We start from the raw sequence: 26046 nt of genomic DNA, 5'->3' as shown, positions 1-26046 counted from the left end.
TAAATCTTCAGATGTTTCAACTTCCAAAAGTTGTGTACAAGTCACTTAAACTCTTCTATAAAAGCACAACTTCATAGACAGATATCCCACATCTTCAATAAACTCTTCTTACCTCCCAACATCAGGAGTACTCCTTTTGAGAAAGCAAAGATCATTGTCTCAACAGAAACCATTATTGAGAGCAAGACTACCACCTTGGTGCAACACCAATAACAATCAACTAAATAGGCCCAACCATCTGGGTCGACTACTGTCAGAGATGCACTAAGGGAGAGGAAGGCAAAAAGAAGAAGAAGATGTTGAAGAAGAAGAAAAAGAAGATTCCAAGGAAGATATTGCATTATGACTCATATGAGGGTAGTGAGGAGCGAGACATAGTTTGAAAGACATTTTGTTGTGCACGAGGATATTGTTCTGATTTAGACAAAATTGTGTAGCCCAAATGATCTTGTACTCCCTCTTTTGAATTAATGAACTATGAATTTCTTTACTTCCTTTTTGCAATAATACATTTTAAGTAGTTGCTTATTTCCTTTTGAATGTACCAATCTTCCAAGAAATTGCAGACATACTCCATCCAAAATATCTCAAAGAAAGTACAAGTTGTTCTTAATTTTATCAGAGAAAATAATTGATTCCCAAAATTAATATGGCTTAGAGTAAAAACACATAAGCATGCAAATAAATAAATACCAAGCATAACAAATACATAAGCATGAAAGAAGGGGAATATTATAACAGAAAGTTAGTAAACAAGAAAAAAAAACATAACAAAAGAGGTTTTAAATCCTAAGCCTATGATTTCTTCAAAAGACCCAACATAACTCTAAGATTAGCACCCATAATATTTTTTCTAGCATCCGTTGACTTCGTCCTTTCATCCTTTTCATTTTGCTTGACAATAATGGCTTGTTGAGAAGCAGTAACAGAGGCCAGTTTTTCTTCCAAAAAGTCTTGCACAAACCTAGAAGAAGCGGCATATTCTGAAGTAACATCTTCAGATTCTGAATAACTGATTCAACAACGGTCTAAAGAGAATCCCACTTAGTAGTATAGGCTACTGGGTCAGAAGAAGATGTTCTCTCATCGATCCGAATCTGCACTTTATCCAAAAATATAGTTTTCATTTCATATAGGTTTGATTGGATAAAAAGTAGATGGGATGAGGTGTTAGGCTTTGAAGGGCCAATGGATTGGTTTTATGGGACATATAGGTTTATAGAGGTTTCAAGGTGAAGGAAGTCAAAAGAGATATGTTCTGATTCAATTCTAGGTTCAGATGTGAATTGAACCAGAGATAGATCATGAACAATTTGTTCAGTTTCAACCTGGTGTTCAGATGCATCTTAACCTGAGAGTTGAGTTTGAACAGAACTAGGTTCTTTATAAGGTGATTACAAAGGTGATGATTGAGGTGCTTTAATATTTGACGGGGAAGTAGTTTTTGGTTGGATAATGCTTACATGTTCAGCTTCAGAAGCAGAACATGTTTGGTTTACTTGTTGGTTTTAAGGAGAGAAGGTTTGAATATGAATGGCTTTGATGGGTTTAATAGAGACAGGTTTAGGAGTATTAGATTTTAGGCTAAGGTGAGCATCAAACCCTACTTCATCATATTCTGATTCAGAACTAGAAGAAAAGGCTTTCCCACTTGAAATATCTATGGGAGGTTTGAGCAGATCGATATTCTTCATATCTTTGTGTGCTTGATCCTTCAACCCACGAGTCCCTTCTAACCTTTGGTCTAGCTTAGTATGAAGCTGATGAAGAGTAACCTCTAGCCTCTTGACACGACTTTGTTCATCTTTAATCCCTTTCTTGCAAACTTCCAATTGGTCTTAGAGTTTCTTGATTTGCTCCTTATAGTTAAGCTCCAATTTGCAGGCTTAATATTGAGTTTCTGCTAGCTTCTTCTTCTTAGCTGATAGACTAGCACAAGTTCCCTTCAATGATTCACCTACATTTCTTCTCTTGTACGACTCAGCTTGAACCTCGTTGTCCTCTTGAAGTGCCTTATCCCTATTCTGATTCATATTGAATTTCAAGTTCTCCTTCTCCAATGAAATCTTACCAAGACTAGATCTGAGATTCACATTCTCTTTCTCTAATGCATTGATGATTCCCTTCAGCTTATCAACTTCAGAGATATGATTAATAGTGAATTCGGGAGGCTTGATGCTCATAGACGACTCTGATGGAAATGGCGACAACATCTCTTTAACCATGTTCTTCACCTTTCTGGTATAAGCTTCCCTGGCTATGCAGTTCTTCTTACCCATTTCAGCTCTTCCTTGAGGACATATCTCTCCCAAATCCTTAATAATCTTCTTGAGTAACTTTGGATTGTCAACCCCTTCGTACAAGACAAAATCTTTGACACAATTGGAATCAGGTTTATCCACCCTAGGGTATCCCAACTGACATAGTGCCAATCTCAGATTGTAGTTGATTCCATCTTTTGTACCAAGAAGAGGTACATTAGGGAAGTCACCATAATTTAGGACGAGTTTGACATTATCGTAGCTTCTAGAGTACCAGGAAACATCTTCAGCATTCAAGGACATGATCCTTTGAGACCACTTTAGATTGTCTTTATTCTCAATGAAATGACCTTTGTTGGGTATATGCAAAATAAAACATCTATACAACAAAGGGATACAACATATGATGGTTACTTTCTTCTTTTGAGTCCTTATGTGTATAGAGTAGTAAGTATCAACAATAATAGTAGGAACGAGATTTTGAGTCAGAAAAATATGGATATCATCCAGATCCACAAAATATTCAATATTTGGAAACAATACAATCCCATAATTAAAGCTAGAATGGCATTGAAGGCCATCCATCTTTCAGCATCGACAAAAGTAATGGCCTTATCCACCAGAAACTTTGAGGTAAAACCATGGATTCCACTCTTAAGCTTCAGATTCAGCTCTACTTCCTTCTTCTCTAGGTGAAGGGCTTCAACAAGGATATGGGATTTAGGGAGTTCTTTATTGCAGACATAAGGAACTCGGTTCTTAATCCCAATACCCAAAATATGAGAGTATTCTTCTAAAGTAGGTGCTAATTGATAATCCTGAAAGGTAAAATATCTCAGCGGAGGATCGTAAAATTGCACAAGAGTGTGCACAACCATGGTGTTGACTTCAGTGTTCAGAATTCCTAGAAGGTTACCATAAGACTTCTTGAATTCTTATTTACTCTCAAGAATCAGGCGTTCCCATAGTCCTTTCAAAACCTTCAACTGTGGTTCCACGACCTTGTAACTATGAATGCCTCTTCTTTTGAAAGTCATGTTTTGTCTTGAGTACTCAATCAACAAACTTGGCTATTGGATTCTTAGAAAAGTGCATATGCAAATTTTTTATTATGATGTGATGATAATGTATGATGGGATGCTATTTATCACATAGATTCAAAGCTATGATACATTCTAGATAATCTGTACATGTTGTTTGTTTTAAGTTTAGAGGTTCGACGCAATATGAGAACCAAGGTATGCAGAGTCTATGGTTTCCTGCAAGAAAAACCCATATCCCCCTCACAGGTATGTACTAGGCTTCAAAGGTGGTCCCTAGAAGGTCTCTAAGAGTCATCAACTTAAAATGAAAATACCTTGTCATAACGAATTCTCGCAGGACAAAAGTACTTCAGGGTGAATCTAGTCTGGGTGTGGCTCTCATGATAACCCAACGCATAAAATGTAGGTGTACACGACTATCCACAAATATATCCCGTGTGTATACTAATCTCGGGTATAGAGCTTCACTTATGTAACATCAACCCCAACCCAATAACAATATATATATATAGATATCCAGCATGATAGAGTATGCAGAAATCTAAGATAGTAAAATAAATGATGAATAATATAAAGTGAGTAAAGCATAGAGATAAACACCTAAAACAAGAGGAAACAACCAAAGTTAAGCTCGACTTCTTTTAGCGACTAGGGAATACTCTAAGTAACATAGGTCCCCAACAGAGTCGCTAGTTGAAGCTAGCGAAAATATACCCGAACACATTGCACGCTCAAACATATAACAAAGTCGCCATTGAACTTTATTTATTCCCGAAGGAAAGGAAAAACATCAATAAAACCCGAAGTAAAGAGATAACTCAGTTATGCAAGGAGAAGGTATTAACACCCCTAACATCTGTTGTACTCAACGAGAACCGTTTTGATTGTTCTTACTCGAATGGGAGTGATACCTAAAGATTACTCGCGAAAGAATGAGGTAAAAGAAAAGAATAGATAGAGTGCTCGGTGAGGATTAGTGCCCTCATGCCTACATGTCCTTATAGTGAAATAAGGAATTCATAGCTCCGTAGTTCATAGAACTAGTGGTGGGAGATGAAACGAAGTTGTGATTAATGTATGGTATAAACCAAAAGATTATGTTGTTTGATTCCAAAAAGGGATGAAATCTGAACCCAAGAGTAAAACTGACGTGAACCATATGTGGGATAGCCGGAAGCATGGTGCCACTATATGGTATAGCCAAAAACAAAGAGAATTAAGTGTTTGGTTTCACAACACAAACAACTCTTGATTCACAAGCTGACACAAGATGTAGCTCAAAGAGATAATGTATTTGACTCAAAGATATGGTATATCACATGGAGTGAATGATTCAATGATTGAAGGTAGATAATGGTTCATGAAAGATATGAATGATGCTCTAAGGCGGAATAATAATAATTAGGATTGTGCCCGCCAAGGATTCACATCCTAATGCCTATGTATTCTCACTGGACAATGAGAAAGTCAGAGCACTCGTAGTTCATTGAACCACGAGAACAAAGGAGAAGAGATTGATAGTGATAAGAAGTATAACGTGTACCAAAAGAATGGTGGAAACAAAGAGATGTTTGTCTAAGCAATAGGGACTCACAAGACAAACACAACTTCAAAGTTTAACTACAATTGGAATAAAAGGAGAGATGTTTTCCTAGACAATAGGGACTTATAAGACAAAGACAACTTTAAGGTTTAGTTGTAGTGTTGTTTAGTATAAAGAATAGTGTATCATTGTAGGGAACAAACAATTTGAAATCAAAGAAGAATTGTATCTTGGATCCATGAAGGAATAAACTCTGAACCGAAGAGTAAACAAGTGTCTTAGCTAAAAAAGAAGGAATAAAGTGTTTGGGTTCATTTCTAAACATCTCTTGGTTCATAAGGTGGACTTTCGCTATATCGTCCTAAAAGGATGTGCATGGAATCCAAGAAAAAATGTATTTGATCTAAAAAAGATGTTATTGATTGATGAATTAAAAAATGAAGAATAAGATCAATAAATAGGGTAGCTCACGTAGAATCTGAATCCCCATGCCTACGTATTCTCATCGTGCAACGAGAAAGTCAGAGCTTTCGTAGTTCAGCGTACTAGGGCTGACAACAAGAGACTGAGGCAAGCGAAATGGTATACGAGTAAATGAAGAAGACTTGTCAACCATTGGATATGGACCAAACTAAAGTCTATGAGTAAATGTGAATATGATGAGCAACTGGGTCATTCGTCCCGTACTCAAAGATATTCATAATGAGTTAATAGAATTCTCCACTCTCATTCATTCTTTACTACTTATGGCTCGTGGCATGTGATTCTCATCATAACTTTCAAGTTGTTGGAGAAGAATCTTTGTTGCTTCTTGTGATGATGAAGACTTTATCAATCATTTGATTCGAATTGCACTAAAGATATTCATAATGAGTTAATGTAATTCTCCACTCTTATTCATTCCCTGTTTCTTAAGGCTCTTGTCACACAATTGGAATCTTAGTTGACAAGCTCTTGAAGAAACACCTTTGTTATGCCTTGTATAGTCTACTGCTCGGTTTGCCTGAGATGCCTTACATGAAATTATGGATTTGAGGCCTTGAGATCCACAACTTTACAAAAATAGTCTTATCAAGTGATCAATGGACTTTTGATAACTTGAATAGACTGTGGGATTATGCATCATCAAAGGATTTAGTTAATAAAAATTTATTTTGATCAACTTGAATCAAATGGTTTGAACTAGATTGGTAATCAATGGTTAACCTAATCTAAGATTAAAAAAATTGTATAAGTTATACCTAAGGGATCATGCACATGTTAAGGTCAAATTAGTCAAATTACCAACTATCCCATGAAAGTTAATATGCTTAAAAGGATCAATTAGTTTAAATCTATTCCTAATCCTAAGGGAACATGAATTTCACTACTGAAATCCCAAGGTTAAAATGGTCAAATTCATATGAACAATTAAGGAATTAAACCTATAATTTAATCAAACTAAAACTAATTATTCTAATTATTTCTAATTAAAACAATTAATTTTAATTAAAAAACTATCAAAATCTAATTAAATTCTACAAGACACTAATCCTAATTAAGCTCCCAATTAATCTAATTATCAAGATTTAATATGGCAAAAAACAATTAATCAAAACAAAAACAAATAATAAAATCAAAAGAAAATGGGCCTGGAAGGGGTGAAGATCCTGAAATGAAGGGTGCTAGAGCAGGAAATGCGCATGGGCTTGTGGCTGTTGGCCCAATGGAATAAAATCTTGTGAAGTTGGAGGTGTCAAAGCGGTAGGGGGTGCCAAGCCTCCAAAACGATCCAAACCCGGTTAGAAACGATCGCAAGGGAATTAACACATAAAGGACTAAAATAGTGGACCAATGGTGACCTTACACGTGTCCACCTGACCAAATTAAATTTAAACCTAATTGAAGGCGTGCAGGATCAGTGGATCATGTCTCTGGTCAAGCCACCTTTCGATCCACCGTGGACCACTGCTCCTAAAATCGCATTCGGTGGTGGTGGCCACCAGAAACAAGAAAAGAACCTATCAACATGACCAGCCACTCATCCTCTTCCCGAGCCCTAAGTCAATTCCTCCCAATTTCCCCTTAAGCATCAAAGTCGAAGAGGGTTAGGGAAGAACCCTAACAACCTAAATGCAAATTGAATGATGGAGGCGTGGAATTAGAGCCCTAGATGTTAGGGCTTTGATCCGCCTTAACACAAGTTACACCGTGGTAACTCGAATGAAGCAAGAGGGTGGAGATCGAACATGAACTCACTGGAACGTCGTGCTAGAGATGCCAGGTAATTCTCTGAATCCTTCCAAGCTTTCTTCTTCCTTCTTCTTTGAGATGAATTTGAGAGAATGGTTGAGATATGCACTTGTGATTTTAAGAGATACTTCTGATTTCTCAAAGAGTGAGAAAGAGATTAGGGCTTAGCTCTCGTTGTTCCAGAGCTTCAGTGTGAGGCATTGAGCAACAATGGAGAAAAATCTTTGAAGTGAGGGAAATGGTTAAGATCAGAGAGATCGAAAATATGGAAATTATGGGAATGAAAACCTCTCCTCCAATGAGTGAAGGATGCATCGATTTATAGCATTTAAAATTCTGTTATGAGATACTACTCAAATTGCTTAGAAATTCACCCCAAATTCAAAGTCAGTTGCAAATGAGAAAAGTTGTTAATATGTTTGTTATGTAATTCGAGTTAGTTATATTAGGCGTGGGTTCAAGTTAAGTGGGATTGGAATTCAGTTAGTGATGATTATGCTTCTATAAGTGTTACATTAGGTTAGTTACTATTGGAAAAAATAGATAAAAGTTGTAATAATTTATTCGTCAGTCTTAGGCTGGTTTATATAGTGAAGATACAATTATTACAATTGATTTTCTCCTTGATGGAGAATAAAGAAAAATAAAGATAGTATTAAAGACAACACTAAAACCAGAAATAATATATTTTCCAACACCCCCCCTCAAGTTGGTGCGTAGATATTTATCATGCCCAACTTGTCTATCAAATAATCAAAAGTAGGTCTTGCCAAACTTTTGGTCAGGATATCCGCAGTTTGTTGACTTGAAGTCACGAAGGGTAGACATATGATTCCCGCATCTAACTTCTCCTTTATGAAGTGTCGATCAATCTCGATATGCTTGGTTCTATCATGTTGAACTGGATTATGAGCTATGTTAATAGCAGCTTTACTGTCAGAGTACAATTTCAATGGAAACTCAATTTTCATCTTAAGTTCTTCTAGGACTCTAAGGATCCATAATCCTTCACAAATACCTTGAGACAAAGCTCTAAACCCGGCCTTTGCACTACTCCTTGCTATAACTCCTTGTTTCTTGCTCCTCCATGTCACAAGATTACACCAAACCTAGGTACAATATCCAGAGGTTGATCTTCTATCTGTGACTGAACCTGCCCAATCGGCATCGATGAAGATAAACACATTTTTTTCACTAGTCTTCTTAAAAAATAATCCTTTTCCAGGATTTCCCTTCAAATATCTCAATATCCTATAGACTGCGTCAAGATGTTCATCGAAAAGAGAATGCATAAACTGACTCACTACACTAACTGAGAAAGCAATATTAGGTCAAGCGTGTGACAAGTAAATTAGTTTCCTAACTAATCTTTGATATCTCCCAGTATCAACAGAAACATTACATTCTCCCCAAAGTTTATCATTAGGATCCATAGGGGTATATGCAGGACGACATCCACTCATTCATGTTTCTTTCAACAAGTCTATAATGTATTTCTGCTGCGAAACCACAATACCATTTTTTGACCGAGCAACCTCCATACCTAAAATATATCTCATGAATCCCAAGTCCTTAATTTCAAAGTCTACTGCCAATTTCTCTATTACTCTTGCCATTTCCACTGTATCGTCTCGAGTAAGGACAATATCATCAACATAAACAATCAGGACAACAACTTTCACATCGTGGGAGAATTTTGTGAACAAGGTGTGGTCAGCCTATCCTTGGATGTACCCTTGTTTCTTCATGGACTGAGTGAATTTTTCAAACCAAGCTCTAGGGGACTGCTTTAATCCATACAAATACTTATTTAGTTTGCACACATTTGACCCAAATTTGTTTTCAAAGCCAGGAGGAATGTCCATATATACTTCTTCTTCTAGATCGCCATTAAGAAAGGCATTCTTAACATCTAATTGATACAAAGGCCAATCCATGTTACCAACAAGAGACAAAAGAATTTTGACAGTGTTCAATTTTGCAACAGAAGCAAATGTCTTTGAGTAATCTATACCATAGGTCTGAGTAAATCCTTTAGCCACCAAGCGATCCTTGTACCTTTCAATTGACCCATCTAAATTATACTTCACAGTAAACACCCATTTGCATCCAACTGTCTTCTTGCCATCTGGTAGTGATGTAACACTCCAAGTTTTGTTCTTTTCAAGAGCTTTCATCTCCTCAAGTACAACTTCCCTCCACTTTGGAATTTCTAAAGCAACCTGTACACTTTTTGGAATTTCTACACTAGACAATTTTGAAGTGAAGGCAGACATAGATTAAGACAAATTTGAATATGATATAAAATTGGACATGGGATGTTTAGTGCAAGATCTGACAGGTTTTCTAATGGCAACAGGATCATCTATATTAGGATACAAAATACGACTCTTAGAAACAGAGATAAACTTACCTTTTCTTTTGTTAGGAAATTGATCATTCCCCGCTTCATATTCCTGGCAGTGTTGAGATGTGGACTTGTCCTTTCCTTTATGGTGCTTTTTCACAAAAACCTTTCCTTTCCAAGTCCCATTTCCTAATTCAAATTTGTTTTGTTGAAGTGACTCATTATTTTGTGACATTTCAATTAGATCATCACTATCATTGTTTTCAGGATTCTTATTATTTTCTACAAGAGAAAATGTAGGTTCGGATTCACAAGGTTCGTTACTCATGACAGGAGTAGGATCAAATAAAGAATCATGGTCATTTTCTGTTGGTGCAGGTGTAAAAATCTTAGAATTTTGTGATATTGGAAAAGATAAGTTATTTAAAAAACTCATGTCCTTAATTTGAAACGAGTCTTCGTTTATCTCCCCCCCTTGAAGATGAGTGTCATCAAAAAAAGGTTTATTTTCAAAGTATGTAACATCCATAGTGACAAACGTTTTCTTATTTTTTGGATCAAAACATTTAAATCCTTTTTGGGTTGGGGAGTATCCAACAAAGACACGTTTTATAGCACGTGGCTCAAGTTTTCCAACATTTTTATGTTCATGAACAAAGGCTGTGCAACCAAAGATTTTTAAAGTCAAATCAGTTAAAACACGAGTATTAAGAATACATTCTTTGAAAACATTAATAGGAGTTTGAAAATTCAGAATTTTGGAGGGCATTCTGTTAATTAAATACGCAGCTGTTAAAACAGCTTCACCCCATAAATAATTTGGTACTTTATTTGAAAAAAGTAGAGCTCTAGCAACCTCTAGTAAATGTCTATTTTTCCTTTCGGCCACTCCATTTTTTTGAGGAGTATTAGGACATGAACTTTGATGTACAATCCCATTTTTTAGAAAAAATCACCCAGGATAGTGTTAAAATATTCTTTGCCATTATCACTTCTAAAGACTTGAATATTTGTTTGGAATTGGTTTTGCACCATTAAAACAAAATTCTTTACAGCCTGACAAACATCTGATTTCCCCTTTAACAAGTACACATAACATACTCTTGTATGGTCATCTATAAATGTGATAAACCATTTTTTAAGAGAGAGTGTACTTGTACGGCTAGGGCCCCAAACATCACTGTGTATAATAGAAAAAGGTTTTGATGGTTTATAAGGCTATATTGAAAACTGGGAACGATGATGCTTTGCAAATTCACATGCTTCACATTTAAACAAAGAAAACTAGGATGACCTAATCTTAAATGCCATAACATAATGTTGTCATCTTTATTATTCAAAACAGAAAAAGACTCAAAGAAGGAACTTATTATTTTTAAAGGTAGTTGTGATGCAGATCCAATGTCAAGGTAGTATAGTCCTCCACTCTCCTTAGCACTGCCAATCATCTTCCCCGAGCTCAAATCCTGAAAGACACAGTGAGATAAAAAAAATTAGTTTGACAATTTATATATTGGGCTAATTTACTGGCGGATATTAAATTACAAGATAAATTTGGAACATGAAGGATATTTTTAAGAGTTAACATTGGAGACAACACAACTGACCCTTTACCTGTAATGGCTGAAAAAGAGCCATCTGTAATTTTTATTTTTTGATTACCTGCAGATGGACTATATGAAGAGAACATAGTAGATTCACCTGTCATGTGATCGAATGCTCCTGAATCTACTACCTAAGTATGACTGGGACTGACACTAAAAAATGCAGAATTACCTTTTGTTGCTATAGAGCAAGAAGGGGTTGAAGACTCAAGGAGTTTGTACAACCTGTCTAGTTGCTCCATAGTGAGTGGAAACTGAGACGGAGGAGGTTGCTGCCCTTGATCAGAATTACTAGCCTGAAATGCACAACCACTTTTCTTCTTCCAGTTAGGAGGTTTGTCTTTGAGCTTCCAACAAGTTTCACGTGTATGTCATTCGCGCTTGCAGTGATCACACCAAGGAACTTTGTCTGACCTTCTTCCCTCATCAAGGTTCCTTGTAGGCAGAACAGAGCCTTCAGATTCAGGTTGTGGTTGGTCGCCATGGTTGGATCTAGTGTAGGCCTGTGATGAGGAAGACCACCTGTTATTGTTATTCGCCATAGGAGGCTAAACGGGTATGTGAATCGGGTCGAACAAAAATATGTTGAGGAAAATTTTATAGTAACCCTTAAACCAACAAAAATATGTTGAGGAAAGCTTTATGGTAACCCCTAACCCAACAAAAATAGGTTGAGGAAAGCTTTACGGTAACCCCTAACCCAATGCTCTGATACCATATTGGAAAAATAGATAAAAGTTGTAATAATTTATTCGTCATCCTTAGACTGGTTTATATAGTGAAGATACAATTATTACAATTGATTTTCTCCTTGATGGAGAATAAAGAAAAATAAAGATAGTATTAAAGACAATAATAAAACCGGAAATAATATATTTTCCAACAGTTACAGTGGAACTCCAATTCGTGTTCTGTTAACAAACAAGGTTCCTATTATGCTTCAGTTTTTCTGTTATGCATTTTCCAATTTGGTATACTTGTTAATTGTGTTGTTATTAAATGAGTCATGGAATTGGGATTATGGGTGAATAGTTAGTTTTCGAACTGAGACCTTATGAGCTTGTAGAAATCAGATTTAAAAAATGAATGTTATGAGGTGAAGTTTGAGATGAAAAGGTTGGCTTTGGTCCTGTCTTTGATGGCCTATTATGCAGAACCCATATAAATGATTTTGTTGTTTCGCATGCCTATGCAGGTGGAGTTAGAGGGCCAGTTATCGTGCTTGCTTGAGAAATGCAGGGCCAATGAGTTTCCATGAGTTTCTTCCACTAAATATCTAAGGAAAACTAAGCATTACTTCACTGCTATAAGCCTGCCAAAGGATGCTGTTGAAAAGGTAAAGTGGCTCTGATCTAAGTTGAACTTTTGTACATGAAAGTCTAGTTTAAAGGCATGAATTTGGACTAAAATGCATTACATGGTGAGTTGGCCTTATGAATTTGTGAATTTGTCATGAGTAAAACTGAGTTGGTTATTAGATTGTTTTGGTTACTTATGCATGATGGTTTGTGACTAAATTAACTCATGATGCAATTCTGAATTTTATTGAAAGAATATACTATTACTTGGTAATGAATTTCATGTATGTATGCTTGTTAGAACATGTACATATTTATATATGCCTTGAATCATAATGAATATGCATGTTTAGTTATATTGAATGCTAAGTGATGTATTGGTTCATTTTGAATGCAAGGATGTAGGACTTGGCATTTGGTTATGACTTCATGGTATGGACATTTGAATGGCAAAACATGGCTTAGAGCAAAATGAGGTTTACTTACTCATGAAGAAATTGATCATGGAATCACATGGAAAGGTGCCATAATGAAGATACAATGAGCATCAGGGTTTAGGTCATGTAAAAATAGGTGGGTTGACTTTGGTCAACTAGTTGACCAAAAAGTCAACTAATGTAAAAATTGCATTTTTGCATTTTCTTTTGTAATGGACAATGTATATCTTTATGAATGAATAAAAACTCAATTGTTTTAAATGTAATGATCATGCATGTATGTGGATTAAGGACTTGGCTTTTTGATTGATTGACTTATGCATGAATCTCACACTTTAACCAATTGAAACATGATCACATGATGCCATATGAACCAAATTAACCAAGATACATAGATGAAACAAATAATGAATGCCCATATGACTCATAATGAATCAAGGACAAACAATGGATCAAAGATCAATGCACTAATGCACTCATGCACTCAAGGAATTTTAAAATACCATGTGCCAATCACCAATGGACCAAGAAAGACTAGATAGAATGCATATGTATGAATGTTTGAATTAAATCTTGAGCTAGATGACAATCCAATCGTGTGGGCATATGGGCCAGATGAATGAATCTTATGCCCAAAGAAAGATTAATGATTGATGATGCATAACAAGATGGTCAAGAACCCTCTCCATATGAATTAGGGTTTTAGTTAACCCCAAGGTCAAAAGTCAACCTCAAATGGCACATAGGCACCAAACATCCATAATCAGGGTTTCATGATGCATTCCTCCCAAATAAAGCCTTTGAATGAAACAAGACGCCTTACAAGCAAATCTCTAATATAAGCCCTAATTAGGGTTTTGATGGTCAAGACAAGGCCCAGGTACCATGAAGAACCAAAACTAAGTTATCAAGGAATTAGGGTTTGAGACCCTTGAGGAGTGCCATGATGAAATCTTGTTGAATTCATACTTTAATAGATCATGAAATTAGGGTTTCACATTTCCTATGCTTAGATGAAAAGTCAATGCCATGCCTTTGAAGGTTTGATCCACACACAAACCCTAGCTTGCAAGCCAAAAGCTTTGAATCTATAATGATCACCTTATTGGATGAATGATGCATATGAATGAAGCATGAATATTTACAGATGATTCCCAAGTCAAGGAATTTGTTAGCTGTAATTTCGACGCTGAAAAAAGATATAAGAGGTAAAGTATAAAACTTAAGGAAATATTTGGAAGAAATCCAAGCCGACTTCGACGGGAGTTAGGCAAAGTCTTTTCGACTGAAATTTGGCAAAGAAATGTTATATTGGTTGAAAAGATGATTCCGAAGTCAAGGATAATATGAATGAAGCAATGAATATTTACAGATGATTCCGAAGTCAAGGATTGAATGAAAAGATGGAAAGGGTAAGACAAATTTTGGGGTATGACAATGAGAAAAAAAAAGCCATTCATATTTCATGTGTGAAGACAAGTGGAACGAATAATGGGACGCGTGTATGTTTTTCATTGGTTGAGCAGACAGTTGCCCTTTTAGTTGCTATATTGCTCCCACAAATATAGGGATAATGATGGTGTTTACAGTTCACACGTTTTCGATAGGGCGTTTTGGAAAAGTGGTCATGATGACTATGACATCACAGTAGTAAGTATTGTCGCGTCAAAGCTTTCAAAAAATGTCAATTTCTTCATTTTGTCGAAAAAGATATTTTTGGGGGGCAATTTGTTAGCTGTAATTTCGATACTCAAAAAGATATAAGAGGTAAAGTATAAAACTTAAGGAAATATTTGGAAGAAATCCAAGCTGACTTCGACGGGAGTTAGGCAAAGTCTTTTCGACTGAAATTTGGCAAAGAAATGTTATATTGTCGAAATAGCGTTATAGGATTTAGGAGTTTCTGAAACGGTTCGAAGATGAGTTCGACGAAGATGATTCAAAATGAGGTTAATAACCATATTTTGGCCTTATCCGTTCCTTCAAAGGACGCATGAAAGCCTATGAAAGGCAAAACACATGCAAACAAGAACGTGTCATTTTTTGGAGAAAATACCGTTTGTTACCGTTACTGTCGAAGTATTATAAATATGAGTCTTAACATTATGATTCATAATGTTCAATATTGTATCAAACTCAAAACCACTCGAAGTATCTAAATGTTATTGAGAAAAAAATCATTTACATTAAAGTCATTTTCATGTCTTTACATTCCTGTCGAAATTATGTTCTTTCTTCCTACTTTCTACAAATTTTCTTTGCATTATTTTTAATTGCAACATTATCGTCGAAAAACATTAAACAAAAATTATACACATATATCATATCATCAATCTAATCGATCTTATAAGTAATCGAAATATAAATTTTAGAAGAGAAACGCATGTTTATCAAAATCCAAGATAAACTAGGTGACCTAGTAGGACAATGACAAGCCAACCAAATCTATGCTATGCTGATTCATATATTCTTGCAAGAAAAAGAAAAAAGAAAAAATATTTGTACTACATAAAGATCCTCTCTTCTTTTGATAATTACTACAATTTCGTCTTGTTCCTCATCCAATCCAATCCTTGTCCTCGAGATATATGAAAGAAAATGAGAAGACAAAGTAAGTCTAAATAGGACTGTTTCTTTGTCCCTTTACATGTGACTCATTTTATTAGTCTCTCCTTCTAACTATGTCTATGTTCTTTTTTCCTTCTTCAGCTTATCCTGTTTCACTCCTTCTCATGCTCCTCACTTTCTACTCACTCACTCACCAACCAAACTTCATACATCATCATCATAATACTAAGATAAATGAGTTAGAGACATTTTATTATATTTTATATTTATTTGAGATTTAGTCCATTAATAAAAGTTACTATTAAGAAATGGAGATAACTGAAGCAACCAGACTAGTCAAAGTAACTTCCCTCCTTAGAAAACAGTGACCCCAAAAATAAGGCCATGGACCTCCCTACCAATATAGACTCACTCAACAACCTTCATCTGTCTTTGTACCACAACACCATCTCTTTTTCTTCCTTTTCTTAACCATCTTTTTTTCTGATTCCACAAACCAACCTTTCAAAACATGTATGCAAAAAACAAGGACTATTACACCAACAACAACCCTTTTGTTGATGATTTCATTGATCCACTTTGCAAGCTTAACCTAAGAGAAACCTCTGAGTTTGTCAAATCTTTCCCATTACCAAAACCAAATGCAGAAAACACAAGATTCAGCAATGATTCTTCAACACACCTGAGAAAACTAGAACCTCCTTCAACACCAGGTAGACCACTTTTCAGCTTCACCTCTTCTCCTTCTTCTTCCATTGTTGGAAGAAACAATCTTCCAAGAAAGAGTTTTCCTTCCAAATGGGATGATGCTGAAAAATGGCTCATAAGCACTTCCTGTCATGACTCACCAGCTCACAACAACAACAACATCAATCTTAAAGCTGTTCCTTCAGAATCCTCAAACATTGGAGCCAAACAATGTGATAATAATAACAATAATAGCTTTAAGCAGAAAATGGAAGAAAAGGTTTCAAAAGTTGTTACTAAATGTCAAAGTTCTTCTTCAACTTTGGACCACAATAACAGTCTTGGAGCTTTCAATGGAATCTCATATCCAACAGACATAGTTCTAAAAGGTTACTTCACTATCATATAAGCTTTTCTCAATCTACACTTTCTGCTTTTTTCTTTCTTTCTTTTTGTCTTAATTGAATTCTAACCTTTTTTCAACTTTTTTGCAATGTAGATAAGTTTACAGACAGCATAGAACCTGTTTTACCGAAATTCATCTACTCAGAACCAACAAAAGAAGGATTCTTGTTTAAAAACAAAGCTTATGATGAATCAATGAATGATGCTGCTTACACTGAAGTGATTCATGAGGTTAAACACAAAGATGTTGGCACGGAGATGACTCCGTTAGGAAGTTCGACGACTTCGAGATGTCATACGCCGTTCAAGAGTTCATCGCCTGCGCGGCATAACACTCCGGCTAGTAGATCAGGACCGTTGGCGTTGGATAATGTCGATGGCAATGGCTGCAGTGTGGATGGTATTAAGCTGGAAGAGTGTCATTTTGATAAACTGCAATTTGGAACAGCCAAGTATGATTTGGTTGCGCCGAATTGGAGTTCGAGCGAAGAGGAGGAGAAGGAGATATCGAAAAGTTTGCGACATAATGCTAGTTTGAAAGCTGATTCTGATTGCATTGCTTCTACTTGGGAAGAAGAGGAGAAGAATAAGTGTTGTCTTAGGTAATAAACCTTAGTATCAATGTTTTAAAAACCGAACGAACCAGATGACAGAGCTGTCTTTGAGGACGTGCAAGTCAGGTTACTAAACATGACCTAAAGTTTGACATGTTTGAAAACTTAAGACAGCTCTGTCAGATGATACTATGAATCAACATTTTCTATGATTTGCTTATTTGCATGGTTTGATCATGGTTTTGTCCCAATGCGAGTGATTTGAAGTGGTTAAACCTTGACTTGGAGGTCTCGTCGGTCTGATATTTTTCGTGCTATCATCTTATATGGATTGGCTAGAACTAAATTGTGAATTGCATTGATGCAGGTATCAAAGAGAAGAAGCAAAAATCCAAGCTTGGATTAACCTCCAAAATGCTAAAGCAGAAGCTAGGTCAAGAAAGCTTGAGGTATTTCTTTGCCAAATCTCTTTTTTGACCTCAATTAAGGCTTGATCGAGTGATTCGATCGAAATCTGAACCAACAACTTACATTCATCTAATTCAACTAACGCGTATTATTTGAGTTATCTCATTCACCTAGATACATCCACGCGATTAGGTCATTGATATTAGTTGAATTAGTCGGGACATCTCGACCGAAGAGAATCTTGATCTTTCAAGATGACAGTTTTTTCTGTGATGCACATGGGGTATTGTTGCCTTAATTCATCGAGCCACCCCCAATTCATGGAAACCATATTCATTAGTATTATTTTCTTGACCATGCTTCCCTAGGGAATCAATCTACTAGTTTATTCATACCATAAGAATAATGTACTAATTAAAAACAAAATCCAAGTTGAAAACTACAAGGAATAATAACATTGTCTATTCAAAACCTTAGTATATTAGTACTGTAAAATGTTACAAAGTCTTCAAAATCATTGAAAACCACAAATTTGATTAAGAAAAGAGTACTACACATTCCAAGAAATTTTTTAAGAGTTCAAAGTTGAAAGTCATTGAAAGTAACTAAGCATGCTTTTATTTATTTATAGGTGAAAATCCAAAAGATGAAATCAAACTTAGAAGAGAAGTTGATGAAGAGGATGTCAGTGGTTCACAGGAAAGCTGAGGAATGGAGAGAAACAGCTAGACAGCAGCACTTAGAACAAATGGAAAAATCAACTCAACATGCTAAAAAGATTATTCATAAGCATAATTCACAATTTTCTAGGTACAACTCATGTGGATGTTTTCCTTGTAATAACAACCATTGACTATAACATGTGTTTGGTTCAACATTGACAAAAAATGATTTTGGTTTCATCATCAAATTATTTATGTTTAAAATAATAATAGTGTTACATATAGCAAAACATAGCGTTAGTAGGGTAGAGATATTGACCTAGAATCTTGCATGTTGAAGTGTCACAAGACTTTAATATAGGTGTTTTTTTGAGAAAGCCAAATTTTCATGCCTATCCTATTTGAGTGAATTTGCATCCCAAAAATCATGTTTGGTTGTCTCTTAGTGTTTCTTACCGAATTCTCTAACCAATTGTGCTTTCAATTATGGGACCCTACCTTAGTTGAGACTTACTACCAACATGTCATCTAGATACATACAACAACAAAATGATAAAATCATTATCTAACCTTTTCTGAACATGGTATGAAATCCATTATGTTGTAATCAAGACTAATGATGAAAGAATAAAATCTCATGTACCAACATATGAGTTATTGCTTTAGACCTAATAGATATTTGATCAATCTACAAACCAAATTTTCTTTTTCTTTTTCTTGTTCTTTAAAGTCCTTCTAGATGAATGATATACATGTCTTCTTCAAGCTCTCTATGAAGAAAAACAATCTTTCATTTTATTGCTCAAGATGTAAATCTAATGCAACACAAATCACCTACGCTACTTAGATAATTAACAAAAATATCTCATTGAAGTCAATAACTTCGTTTTGAGCATAACCATTTATCACTTGTCTTGCAGGTTATTGTTTTATTCCATTTCCATCACATTTTATCTTGTACTCCCATTTTGATTTATTGACTTATCAACCTTTTATTTTAAGCCATTTGATCGTGGCTCACGATAATACAGTATGAGTGCCAATATGGTTTCTTAGTTTGAAGATGTTCCCGTTCGGGAACCAGAAATAAAAGTTCTAGTTCTCGAAGGGATCATAAATGATGATGAGAGATGAATGTTTATTGATTTATATGATGACTTCAATTTTTTTTCGGTGGTGTGGGGTGAATCTGCATGGTTAGCAACTCCAACGTCCAAGTCAGTTAAGTATTCAAGAAGAGTAAAGTGAAATGGAGATCATAGATTGTGTACTTTTTCATAACATGTGAATTTTTTTATATGTTGGGTTGAGTAGAGTGAGCTTGAGACAGATTGAGCCTCGATTCATTGGGCCTTTGGCCGGTCCAGAACAATTGCTTCAAGGTTTTGATGAGTACTGAATGAGCTAGGGTAAGCCTTAAGTGTCGCTGACCGACCTCTATGTCATAGTCTGGTGTGAATCATAATTGAATCATTTGGGATTAGTTTTTGAAAAGTGAGAGGGATTAGGCGCATTTAATGTGCTTCCATCATTGAAACGTGTTGTCACTTGTTCTTGACACTACGATGACGTGACCAGCTAGGGTGTGACGTAGTTCATAGAATGCTTGAATGCACTTGAGTTTGACGTGTTTCCGTGAGTGGAATTCTAGATATTGATCTTTGATGTTCGTTTATAGTTGTCCTTGATCTTTCAGTTGCCACTACTTATAAACATGGCGAGTTAAATAGTTAGAAGTTTTCGCAACATGTTTGTTGGAATAAAATTGATTTGTACCATATCTCTAAAGTTTTGATGATAACAAAGTATTTAGAACAATTAGGTATACTAACATATGTTAAGTGTGCAGGACTATAGACTAAAAATTATTATATAAATTCAGTTCTAATACTAAATGAACATTTAAAGAGAAGCTAAAAAGATCTAGAATCTGAAGGATCAGAATCAGACTCTGAAGACTCAGACTTTGGAGGATTAGAACCTCAAAATCTGAAGACTTAAACTCTGAAGTTAGTTAACGCAAGGATCAAGAAGACTCTGATAGATCATTATCATACTCTGAAGTAAATCAATGCAAGGACCGATGAAACTTTGATAGGTCAATTTCAGACTCATAGAGCAATATGTCTTCTTCTAATAATGTGAAGATTTAAACAAAAATCTTCATAGACAACTGTGATGCAACAAATAATTCCTCTTGAAGCAAAGAAATTTCAAATATTTTTTCAAAGGGATTAACCATATCAAGTAACATTTCAACGTCTCTGATCAAGTTTCTCCAAGACTCACTTGTGCTCTTCAACGACTCTCTCTCTCTCTCTCTCTCTCTCTATCTCTATCTCTATCTATATATATATATATATATATATATATATATATATATATATATATATATATATATATATATATATATATATATATATATATATATATATATATATATATATATATATATATATATATATATATATAAAAGAAGTTAAAGACTTGAAAAAATAATAACGAAGCATTGACAATAAAAGAGTTGTTACTCTGTCAAACAAAAAACACAAGTTTAACTTAGAGTTTTTTAACACTTGTATATTTTAGAAATTCTTAAGTCTTAAAGAGTGTTAGTGTGTTGTATTTTGTTTACACCTCTGATTGTATATCAATTTTCTTTGTAAGTTAGATTGTAAGAAGTCTCTTACTTGTGTTCTTGAGCATCTGAAGTCTCTTGTTGTGTGATTAAGAATTAGAAGTCTCTTACTTGTGTTCTTGAGCATCTGAAATCTCTTGTTGTATGATTAAGAATTAGAAGTATCTTACTTGTATGTTTGAGCATTGGATGTCTCTTGCTTGCGTGCTTGAGCAAATTATAATCAGTTGTGATTATAGTGAAATTCCTTGGAAGTGTAAAGAGACTGAACTACTATCGATTTGTGGGAGAAACCTGGAAAGATCTCTCTCTCTCTCTCTCTCTCTCTCTCTCTCTCTCTCTTACTTACTAATACTTCATCTCAATAGAATTATATTTCAAACATCACGTCAATTTAATCAACTCATTATGCAAACATAATGATCAAAATAATTAATTATACAATGTTCCATAAACAACCTCAAAACATAAATAGCATACAACAACGTAGTTCCCCCTTCAAACTACCACCACCATAAAAATTATACATATTCACATACGAGCATCACACAACCCAAATATTCATACATCATATACAATCAAATTTCTGTATACAAAACATCATCTTTCTTTAGTCACATAACAACACCAAATAACATTATCGATTTAATTATAACAATTAAATAATTTTTCTAAATCAATTATTAACACTCAATAACCCAATGTAATAATGCAATTAATTAATTTAAGTCACCAAAAATATGCCCAGCAATTAATATGAATTGCACGACAACACACCACATAAAACCCAAATCAGCAGTTAGAAACACAATCATCAATATTAAACCTTAAGTAAAATAATATATTCATGTCAGTAAGTGGACATTCAACCTCTTAAGGCATCACCATAAGATAGTACTACGCGTTAGCTTTCCAACGCTTTGAACCGCGTACCAAACGGAGTCACGAATCTCAAGTTATGATATTTTTGGTTGGACATATTGGAAATCGTGATGGTTGACGCACGTCACCCAAATTTGGATTTTTTTCCCATGGCCAGTTCATCACTAAGTCCCAGAATCCGTGGATAAATTCCCCAAATTTAGTTTTCTGCATTTTCCACCATAAAAGCACTTCCGGACCTCCGATTTCGATTCCGTAAAAAGCCTCGATCTCAGAATTTGACGTACTACAATTATCTAATGATTAAAACAACAATTTAACACATAAGTTCTCAATTTTATCGAAAAATATTAACCCTAAAGCTTCAAACTTTTGACAATGGTGAAAAATATTAACAATTTTAAAACAATAATCACATACCAAATTATACACGAAAAAATACACATCAATTCAGCTAATCAACATCATAATATCATAAAAACCCAAAATTTCATGAACAACTCAATAACTCAATGCCCTATTAGAGGTTAAGGACTTCTCTACCCCACCCCTCATGCATAAGCCCTATTGAAAGCTATTCTCCCGCCTTACTTTAGAATTCCAGCAAACAAACTCTTCTTCAATGCTTTTCTTCTACTTTTCTACCTCTAGGATTCTCCTCTTGCCTCTTTCTCAAATTTTCTAAGAATTTGATGAAACTTAACTCTCCCTCACCTTTTAGAATATATGCTTAGGATTTTCTACACAATTCTTTTTAATTATCTCATTAGCCCTCAATACTTTTAATTCATATTATCACCATAAATCCACATTATTCTATTTTTCTAATTTAATTATTAAAGTCAATAATAAATTTAATTTTCCACTCAATCTCCTATTTATGAATAAAACGAAATTCTCCATTTAGACATTTCCTTTACTACCCCAACTTATTATCCTAAATATCCTCATTGCCCCTTATTTCTCTACTAAATCCTATTTTTTCTATTATATAATTAATTAAATAATTTCTAATATAAAGCCACAAATTTCTATTTTTATTTATTTCTAATATTAATTAAAAACACTAATATCTAGTTATTTTCTAATTATTCTACCAAACTCCTATATTTTCACCACAACATACCATTATCATTACACCCCCAACAACACATATAATCACCAAATTTCTTTTAAAGGCACACCAAACACCAAATAACTAAATAAAAATCTAAATAATTCAATTAAATAATTAATCAAATTTGGAGTGTTACAAGTTGCATGATATTATTGAAGATGATATTGATATTCCGATGGATGGAGTAGGAATGATGGCTGACGGAAAGAGCCTTACTCTTGCTCAAAAGAAAACCTATAGAAAACATCACAGAGTACGTGGCGTTATGGTAGATGCCCTACCCCATTATGATTATCTAAAAATAATCAACAAGTCTACTATAAAAACTATTTTTTTGTCCTTGGTTGCTACCTATGAAGGCAATTAGCAGGTAAAAGAGGCAAAGGCTAACCTGTTGGTCCAACTGAAGGAGAAGGGCGATCCAAAACACATCGGAATTTAAAATTTCTCCTTTAGTGATCCTCACGAATGGGCATGATCAGTGATAGAATTGTTACCTCTTGTGACGATTGTAACCTTTGATGCAGATCTACGGAGCGATCACGAACGTTGAACGATGACAACGCCTCTACTCAGTTCACACGAACGGATTCCTTCAATCTCAGTGCTAGTTGCTACGAATGAAGGCTTTGAGAGAGAGAGAGAGAGAGAGAGAGAGAGAGAGAGAGAGAGAGAGAGAGAGAGAGAGAGAGAGAGAGAGAGAGAGAGAGAGAGAGAGAGAAAGAGAGAGAGAGAAAGAGAGAGAGAGAGAGAAACGAAATTGCAACTGCACAAATGTTTCTACACAAGGGTTCTATTTATAGAACCACCTGTGTGGGCTACAAGCTAAAAAGCCTACTCAAGTGTATGTGGCCCATATCTTATAATATGCCAAAATCACTTAAGCGCGTGATACCTTACCATATTTCGTATTCTGCTTAAGTACACCGTACCTTACGATGTTCTACAATTCACTTAAGGACACCATACATTACGGTATTCCTTAGCTACTCTATCTCTCATCAATCTGTCCTTTTGTGTGTGACCCTGTAGGTTTTCGCGACATTGGTAATTATATTAAATCACGTATTTAACATAATAAACAGTGAGCGGTATCTAGAAACACATCACTGCTACCCAAGACACGAAAATGTCATGTGATCTGACAAATCCTTTTGTGATAATACTTATGTGTACAATTACCCTTTTGCCCTTATGTCTATATTGAACATAAGGCATAGACCGTGTCATCCTTGTCCAGTTCAATATTGGGCCCATAGACATTTATCATGTTACGCAGGATGGGCAAATTCCATCTAGGTCACTCATGTCCCTTAGCATGCTTCGTGGAGTACCCATCAACTGCCTTTATGGTCATCCAGTTACAGACAATGTTTGATCAGCAATAAGGCACTCGACTCTACATCTAGGGTCCATAGTAGTTTCAAGTCGAAGGGTGATATACACCATTATCACCATGAGAATAACTTATGACACTTTGCATAACATTCTATAGAGTATTTTCATAGCGGGTCAATCCAGTATAAATATTACTCTTAATATTCATACCTATGTTTAAGACTTGATAACTCTTTATCCATGATCCATGAGATGTGATCATCAGTCTATATACATAATAGTCTTAATGCTTTAATGTTATCCCACTTCACAATAAAGCTCGACTACGGATACTTTAAGAATAGTGTCCTTATGTTTAATGTGATCTCATGATTAAGTCACACTTGATACATTAAACGGACTAGCTATTCTAGGGACTTTATTAAACAAATATAATAAATAAAAAGCCTTTTATTATTCATAAATAATTCGATACAAGTACCAAAATTGTTGGCCTCTAGGGCTTACACCAACACCAACAGTATGAACTATTCAAAATGAATTAAGATGAAGATATTGAAACCATGTTCTAAAGGTTTCAAGTTCTTGTATTTGGACTTCAAGTTCTCAACAAGAGTTATACAACTTCTGATCATGTCAGGAAGATTCTTAAGATTCTTCTTGTCAAATATAGACCAAAGGTGACAACCATTCAAGAAGCCAAGGACTTGAATATAATAAGTTTGGAAAGATTGATAAGCAATCTCTAGAGTCATGACACATAGCTCATAGGAGATGAACCGACAAAGAAATCAAAGTCTATTGCTATGAAATTTATTGGTCAACTTGCCAAGTCTCCTAAAGTCTGGGAACCTAAAGAAGATGCTCATGTAGGAGGTTTTGAAGAATATTCTGATGATAAAGAGATGACTTTTATAATCAAAAGATTTCAGTATTTGGCTAAAAATAACAAAAGGTTCTCTAGAAGAAGTAATGGTTTTAAATGATCAAGTTTTAGAGAAAATAAAGATGACCGGAAGGGATGCTTCAAATGCTAGAAGCATGGTCACTTCATTGCTGATTGTCTACAGTTGCAGAAGGACAAGTCAAAGAAAGGAAACTATTAGAAGGAAAACTTCATAAACAAAGTCAAGAAGTGTTTCATGGCAACATGGGACGAACTTGATGATGAAGAAGAACCTGACAAAAATGATAAATTATATAATCTAGCTCTGATGGCTCTAACATCTTCAAACACAGAATCTGACTCAGATTCTGGTTCACATTATGAAGAAAAAGATGAGGTATTTTCTAAGCTATCTCGTTCAAATTTGATTACTCATGTTCAAGACCTTATGGGTCGGTGTCAAGATAAGGCCAGACACATGAAAATTTTGAAAAAGCAGTATGAGCTTGTGACAAGTGAATTAAAATCTTTGCAAATTAAAAATGAAGTTTTAGAAAAAGATCATACTACTCAGGTTCAAAAAGTGTCTGATAAATCTCCAGATGAGTATGAATTTGTTCTTCAAGAATTTTTCATAAATGGTTTTGATAGGACAAAACTTGCATCCATGATTTATGGTGTAAGTAGAAGCAAAGGACGAGGTATTGGTTTTTAACAAAAACCTTTCAATATAAGGTTTGGAACTGTGTTAAACCAATAAAATCTTCTTCTTCAAGCTTTACTCATAAATGACTATACTCTTACTTTGTACCAGCTGCTGGCAGAGTAAAGATTATGAACCAATAAGAACCAGAGACTTCTAAGTTAAAGGTTATGAAGAAACCAGAACTAGAGACTTATAAGTCAAAGGTTATGAAGAAATAAGAACGAGAGACTTCAAAGTCAAAGGTTTTGAAGAAACTAGAACCAAAGACTCTAAAGTCAAGAGTTCTGAACAAACCAGAACTCAAGACATCATAGTCTAAGGTTTTGAAGGTTTCACAACCAAGGGCTAGGGACAATTCAAGACATAAAAATTTTAAACAAAAATTCTGGAATGATCCCAAGCATTACTTCATAAAGGCTAAGTTACAAAG

The 26046-nt window shown here is 34.9% G+C and overlaps 2 protein-coding genes across 2 annotated transcripts; one reads left to right on the top strand and one right to left on the bottom strand.

The window, feature by feature from the left end:
- Nucleotides 1-1886: 1886 nt before the first annotated feature.
- Nucleotides 1887-3139, bottom strand: LOC127138005 (uncharacterized). Its single transcript, XM_051064412.1, has 2 exons — nt 2805-3139; nt 1887-2640 (listed from the first exon to the last, which is right to left on the bottom strand). The coding sequence occupies exons 1-2, from the start codon at nt 3137-3139 to the stop codon at nt 1887-1889; spliced, it is 1089 nt and encodes a 362-aa protein (XP_050920369.1).
- A 12167-nt stretch (nt 3140-15306) lies between these two features.
- Nucleotides 15307-18297, top strand: LOC127076201 (uncharacterized). The gene is made up of 5 exons (XM_051017785.1): nt 15307-15376; nt 15475-16409; nt 16520-17027; nt 17347-17428; nt 18019-18297. The coding sequence occupies exons 2-5, from the start codon at nt 15845-15847 to the stop codon at nt 18238-18240; spliced, it is 1377 nt and encodes a 458-aa protein (XP_050873742.1). The 5' UTR covers nt 15307-15376; nt 15475-15844; the 3' UTR covers nt 18241-18297.
- Nucleotides 18298-26046: the final 7749 nt, after the last annotated feature.

Source organism: Lathyrus oleraceus, chromosome 4 (assembly GCF_024323335.1).
Source record: "Lathyrus oleraceus cultivar Zhongwan6 chromosome 4, CAAS_Psat_ZW6_1.0, whole genome shotgun sequence".
Taxonomy (NCBI): domain Eukaryota; kingdom Viridiplantae; phylum Streptophyta; class Magnoliopsida; order Fabales; family Fabaceae; genus Lathyrus; species Lathyrus oleraceus.
The sequence above is the reverse complement of the archived record's forward strand: the minus strand, read 5'-3'. Positions and strand labels throughout refer to the sequence as shown.